At 38.0% G+C, this 6,737-nt stretch overlaps 1 protein-coding gene and 1 pseudogene across 3 annotated transcripts in view; both read right to left on the bottom strand.

Annotated features, from left to right (window-relative positions):
* NUS1 (NUS1 dehydrodolichyl diphosphate synthase subunit) overlaps positions 1-6,737 on the bottom strand; it is a 45,713-nt gene that overhangs the window by 13,307 nt on the left and 25,669 nt on the right. For 2 of the 3 annotated variants that reach the window (XR_014147918.1, XM_081828871.1), the window contains one exon: positions 1,050-1,118. Coding sequence is in view for 2 of the 3 variants with exons in the window: in XM_081828871.1 (XP_081684997.1) it covers positions 1,093-1,118 (26 nt within the window). In the remaining variant the exon portion in view is untranslated. Of the gene's footprint in view, positions 1-953; positions 1,119-6,737 lie in introns of those variants that run through there. The other variant, XM_081828870.1, reaches the window with a different exon arrangement.
* LOC115941362 (U4 spliceosomal RNA) lies at positions 1,196-1,270 on the bottom strand (annotated as a pseudogene).

Here is a 6,737-nt window from a genome sequence, read left to right as displayed (position 1 = left end):
AGGAAATAGTTATTACAAATGTGAATCTGAGATGTTGAAGAGAGGATGACTGGGTGGATTTAAGATGAACTAGGGGAGACAGCCATCAGAAAGTGTGCAGGGGCAAGGGGTATAAGTGAAGACTGGGTGAGACGGGTAAGGTGCCCAGAAAACCTCAAGTGAAGATGTTCAACATGTGGTAGAATTAGGCACCAGGGACTCAGTAGAGACTATGGGTAAAAATACAGACTGAGTCATTTATTTAAAGTGGTAGTGGAAGCCATGAGAACGGGTGAGATTGTCCAAAGAACACACGTAGACGCGAGAAGGGCTTGAAGACTGGTTCGCTAGCCCCAGAGTGCTCTGTCTCTCCATATCGTCCCTCCCAGGTCTCTTCTTCCTGCAGCTGCCTCAGTGATCCAAGGTGCAATTCTGACCATTTCACTCCCTAGCCTACCACCCATGAAAGGTGAGGTTCAAGCTTTGAAACTCAGCATTCAAGACTGAGGCCCTCTGGGGGCGCCTGGGTGGCTCAGTTGGTGAAGCGGCTGCCTTCGGCTCAGGTCATGATCCTGGAGTCCCGGGATCGAGTCCCGCATCGGGATCCCTGCTCGGCGGGGAACCTGCTTCTCCCTCTGACCCTCCCCCATCTCGTGCTCTCTCTCTCTGTCTCATTCTCTCTCTCAAATAAATAAATAAAATCTTTATAAAAAAAAAAAAAAAGACTGAGGCCCTCTGGAGCCTCCCTATTATTACTTTCTGCCTCACACTTTATATTCTAGTATCAACCGTTGGCTCCCATGCTCGCTTCTTCTTCTTGTTCCTGAGATGTTGTACATGCCCCGGCTGCCTTCACCGTCAATAGCAGCTCAGACGCCGCCTCTTGGAATTCTTTCCTGTCCTTGCAACCACTGCACTGGAGTAGGTAGTCTTACTCCAAAATGGTACAGTGACCATGCTTTTGCTCATCACACGCAGCCTGATGACCCGTCTAGGTGTCCACTTCCCACGACCTCAGCATATCTTGACCTGTGTCTGGGGCAAAAGTGCTCCTCCCTGGCAAGACTCACCTCACACTGTATGTGTTAAGGTGGGGCCTTTTGTCATTCGTCCTCACGTCCCGTTATCGAGCATAGTGCCTGGAATAGAAGAGATGGCAAACACAGGGTGAGGAAGTAATACTATGTCTTTCTAGGATCCATTTTTTTAGGAAAACAAATGAAAAGTTTTCAATTAATAATCGCGCCTCGGATAAACCTCACTGGCTACGACACTGCCACTGCACAAAACTTAAACAAATGAACCATAAACCCCAAGTAATGGGAGAGTATAGACTTACAGAAGCTAGAAATGTTAAAAAAAAAAAAAAAGCACAACTGTAATACAGAACTGTAAAATACAACAGTAAGTTATGAGATTTGACATTAGTTCACTTTCAGGATGATTGTTTTAACAGAGCAGGTTGGCAAAAGTTAGATTTAAAAAAATAAGTAGAGAGGTGCCCAGCTGGCTCAGTCAGTAGAGCATGTGACTCTTGATCTCAGGGTCGTGCGTTCAAGCCCCACGTTGGGCGGGGAGACTACTTAAAACAAAACAAAACAAATTTAAAGTAGATATTCATTCATTCATTCAACAAATATTTATTGAGCACTTGGGATGTGAATAAAAATCTAACAAAAATTCCTGCCCCGATTGAGCTTACACTCCACAGGGAGGCAAGCTACAAAAAATAGAAGTAAATCACATAGTTAGACGCTGAGAAGTGGAATGGGAGCTGGGTAAAGGGATGAGGAATTCCAAGGAAATAAGGAGATGGGCAGTTACAGGCTTTCAAGAGGGTGAGCAGTGGAGGGAAGAGAGAGGCCATAACTTGAGGGACTGGAAAAGCTGAGCGCATTTGTAACTCAGGGCAAGAGGGCGAGAATCCCCCGTATTTAGCAGAGACTGGAAATGGGAAGGAAAAAGTAAAAGTCCTGAAGGGAGGAAGAGACGGTATCGAGGTACAGCGTGGGCGTTAGTGGTGATGCGGAGAAGAAATGTCTTTTCCTCACACGGGGTGAAGACAGAGATTTTGAGGCGCAAAAAATGACGTTGACCCCTAGATTGGCGAAGCCTTCCCCATGCCAGGCCTAACTATGAAATTTTATGTCCATCTCTTTGGACATGCTAGATCAAAAAAATATGGAGAATTCTTGGATATAATCACCAGTTCAGAAATCAAGTAGTAGTACTAGTTCATGTTTGCTCTTTTCTTCTCTTACAGTGACAAAAACTCACATGCCAAAGCACACGCACTCCTTTAGTTAACTTCACTTTCCCTTTCCTGGGCCCACAAGAGTAGGCAGCAGGGAAGCCAGGATTTTCTTTTAAATTAATTAAAAGCATCACCAATTGATATGCTGTGAGCATTGTGGCTGGCCTTACCCATCTGATAAGCTGAGGACCTCAGAGTACAGCTGATAGGGTCTGATTTTGCAAGTAATTTGATATTCTGCATATTTATGTATAGATGAGCTTCTGCGTCCAAGGAACTCATAAATTAATATTTAATGAAATCATTTGCCTGGAGATGTTTTGTGCATTCCTGTTAATCTCCTGAATGCTTTATATTTAGTGTTGCATCTCAAACTCCAAAGTCAGTCACAGACTTGTCAGGACTATTTTTCACATACACATATATATCCCACGTAAGCAGGTTTCTTTCTCTGTAATTATCCCTCAGAAAAGACATCTTTCTCCAGGCCAACCAAAATCTCTTCATGAGAAGCACTCTAATTAAATATTTGAATCACAGGTAACATTTAGGAAAATCACATTGATTGAAGCCACTTCAGTATTACTTTCAGAATACTAAAAAAGGGCTACCAGATACATTATTTAAAAAATTAAAAAAAAGAAATTTAACAACGTTTAGTCATTATTCTTGGAAATATGACCTCAAAAACAAGCATAGGATATATTACAAGCATTTTTCAGAACAATGTAAATGGTTATAATGTGGAAATCAACCACCTGCAGGATGAAGGAAAGAAATTGCTAACTTGATGTTTATACAATGGGTAATTTGAAGCATGGGATTTCTTATAACATTTACCATTTTCAAAAAACACTGCTTTCTTTCAAATAAGCTTAGACAACAAGCTGACATGCTTTGGAAAACTGGGGTCTCAAAACGTCGAGGGAAAATGTGAAAATAATGACTAGAACTCACAAGTAGAAAAAAGTTAATATATATATTTCACATAATTAAAATATGCACATAAAAGTGAATGTTTATTTCATCCCCCCAAACTACCATCTAAAGATTCAAATCGAAACAAACTCGAATTGTTGTTTAAATTGTGCTATAGCATCTTTTGGACAACATCACCACCCCTAGCTTGGCTTCTTTCCACTTGATACCAGTAGTATTCCCCCACTTGTGACAAACAAAAATGTCTCCAGATGTTGTCAAATGTCCACTGGGGGGTGTAATCACTCCGGTTGAGAACCCCAGCACTAGACAAATGCTATCAACATCTCCAGTTAACTTCCATGTTTTTCTTGACGTCCCATTTTCTAATTATCTGAAATCTAATTAAAATATTGGTTCCTCTCTGGCGAAAACAGTTGATTACTATTACTACTATTTACTTCTCCATTACATTTTGTAAAAGTAAGAAATTTAAGGCAGTTATGCGTAACAGTTACCGAGGAATAACACGATAAAATACACAATTATTAAAAAAAAAAAAAGGAAGGGTTCATCGATCCAAATCCGTAAGACGTAGGCAGTTGAGGTCAATCTTCATCAGAATGGAAATATTACTCAATACAAGTATAACTATGCTGTTAATGACTAACCTACATTCAGATCTTTTCATTTAGCTCAGGCTTTCCTTCTTTGAGCCAAACAACATATTTTTCCCTTGTCCTCATTAAAGCAACTTAAATTATTACTATTACTGATGGAAAAGTATAAACATGGTCAATAGCAGATAACCCAAATAGTCTGACCTGGGAGTATATCCAATTTTTATTTTTTTGCATTCATCTGGATGTATGAATCCAGATGCTAAAATTTATTTTTAGGTCCTGAATCCCTGTAAGACAGATGGAGGGAAAAAAGAGGAGTATAAACAAGAACTTGGACCAAGGTTAAATACTCATTAACAGTAACTGAATGTGGCCTTTAATTTCTTCCAAACATTTTATTTTCATGTGCTCCTGTGATTGCTTATTTCCAGACACAATAACTAAATACAAAACGGAAGGCAAGACTCTCAATTTATAGTTTTTGGCTTAAAAAGAATCTCTTTATTAAGCCTGTTACAGTACAATTCATTTTTTTCAAATAGAAGTACAAAAAAAATTCTAGGATTGTCACCAAAAATGTAACCAATGAGTGATGGTATTAGAGATTATTTTACTTTTGCTTCTCTGAAATTTCTATTTTTCTACAATTACTGTGTATTTTTCCTAAACCGTAAGAGAATTCTTTTCGTACTTTTCCCACTAAATCATGGTTTATGGCCTATCAAGTAGGATTCTTGGACAAATGCTGACATTAATCTTTTTTCCTGGGTTTTATTTTTTTTTTTAAGATTTTATTTATTTATTTATTTGACAGAGAGAGACACAGCGAGAGAGGGAACACAAGCAGGGGGAGCGGGAGAGGGAGAAGCAGGCTTCCCGCCGAACAGGGAGCCCGACGTGGGGCTCGATCCCAGGACCCCGGGATCATGACCTGAGACGAAGGCAGCCGCTTAACGACTAAGCCACTCAGGCACCCTCCTGGGTTTTATTTCAAACTATACTGAACTCTTCCTAATTTTTGTTAAATGCATTTCCTATTAACCAAAGTTAAAATGTACCCTTCGAAAATCCTGATTTCAGATAAAAATTATGCATAGAAAACTGTCTTGTAATTAGATACATAGAAAGCTAATATTCTGTGCAATATAAGACAAATCAGGGTTCTTACCTTTCTATTTTCTAGCTTAACAAGGACTGTTAAATTTCTTAAAAGGGTACACATATACGTTTTTAATTTGGCATTCCATATTCAATAAAAATCAATTTAGATTTTAATTATTGTGGAATTCTGACAACTCTAGCAATGGCAAAGCTGAATTTTATCTTGCTGTTATCTAGCAAGAAGCAAATACCATTAAGATTGCAAATGTTTAACCTGGTAAAAATGAGAATATATTTAAATCAAGAACATACCATCCCCCCCAAAAAAAAATTGGTATTGCTATCCAGTCATGAGTTTCTCAGTATATTTCTGCAGGCCCTAAATGTTTAGAATAAATGTAGCATTCACATAATACTATAGTCCATGAAAAGAGTATATTCTTTTATTGTTTTTGTTCATACATGTTAAGTTTCAACTTTCAATAATAAAATTCAATAAATTTGATTCCTTAATCATAAAAACTTGCTTTACACATTATTTACATGTTGCCAAAGTCTACAGCCATACAAAACAGCACAAGGATTTGACTCTATGCATGGTACCATCACATGGGAGGAGGGAGCTAATCAAGTAACATACATTCAAAGATTAAATTGTAGATGCGCACAGTGTATTTGGCACTGCTCATTAACATTGTAACACCTTCCTCTCAGAGACAGGTATTCTTAAGCCTTAGCCCCAATATACCAGAATGTTGGTATTCACATCAAAAGCAGCTTTTGAACTTTGTTATAACAGTAATCAGTTTTGAGAAACAAAACACAACCAGAATTGGGAATGGAATTCAAACACTCCAAGTTTTTGCTGTGCTCCAAGCTGCCATCCTTAAAGTCGGTTTAATTTGATTTTTCCATTGTGGGGAATGTCAAGAAGAAACAATGTAAAGACAAAAACCTTGAGTACACATAAAGACAAACAACAGTTTTCTTTAATGTTATCAGTTCTTCTTGGGAGTGCAAAGGGAGCCCTGATGATGCACTGTGATGATTTTGGCAGGAATTACAGAATGACCAATGCCATTCAAGTTGTGGAGATTGATACTAGCGGTTAAACTCGTGAGGAGAAGGATCTGGAATGCCTGTATCTGAATTTAGAATCTTTAGCAACTTGTTTTGAGGATCTCTTCCTAGGACTATAATAGACTCAGGTCACAGGTTATAGATATACTTTGATGTGTAATAATACTAAATACTACACTGCTATGAATGGAAGGAGAGAAATACAAAGACTCTACCATTAAACTTCTAGCAGCTCTGGCTATATCCCAGTAGGTAATTTGTTTGACTAACTTCATTTTAAAAAATATTAAATCCCCTCACTTCAATCAGGCCCATTAAATTTAATTCATTAAAGCCATACATATTCCAGAATGTTTATAAAAGACACATATCATGTTTATAAAAGACATAAATTCAGTCTCAGACTAAGGCAAAAAAGCCTCAATAGAACATGGATCACAGTACAGGGGGACAGAAATCAGAAGCTGTCTAGTCAAGTTCAGAGATATGCTACAGTTTCACACAAAACTTTCAGCAATAAATTAAGACTTAAAAAAAAAAAGTCTTATAATGTACAAAGGACTATGAAGTGCAAAGTAATGTCACTGGACCAAAATTTAGTTTAATCATTTTATTTCAAGTGTAATATTTAAAATCATAAATGGGGTTTTGTAATCCAAAGTGGAAACATTTTATTCTTCATAGCTTCAGAATATGACAAGCAACTTCAGACCTTGCTTTCCAAACCCAGTCTTCTTTGCTATTTTTCAGACTTCTGAGACCTAGTATTTAAGCTACTCCAG

This window comes from Leptonychotes weddellii, chromosome 8 (genome assembly GCF_054177405.1).
Source record: "Leptonychotes weddellii isolate Sample4059 chromosome 8, ASM5417740v2, whole genome shotgun sequence".
NCBI classification, from domain to species: Eukaryota; Metazoa; Chordata; class Mammalia; order Carnivora; family Phocidae; genus Leptonychotes; species Leptonychotes weddellii.
Note: the sequence above shows the minus strand (reverse complement) of the source record. Positions and strands in the feature narration are given on the sequence as shown.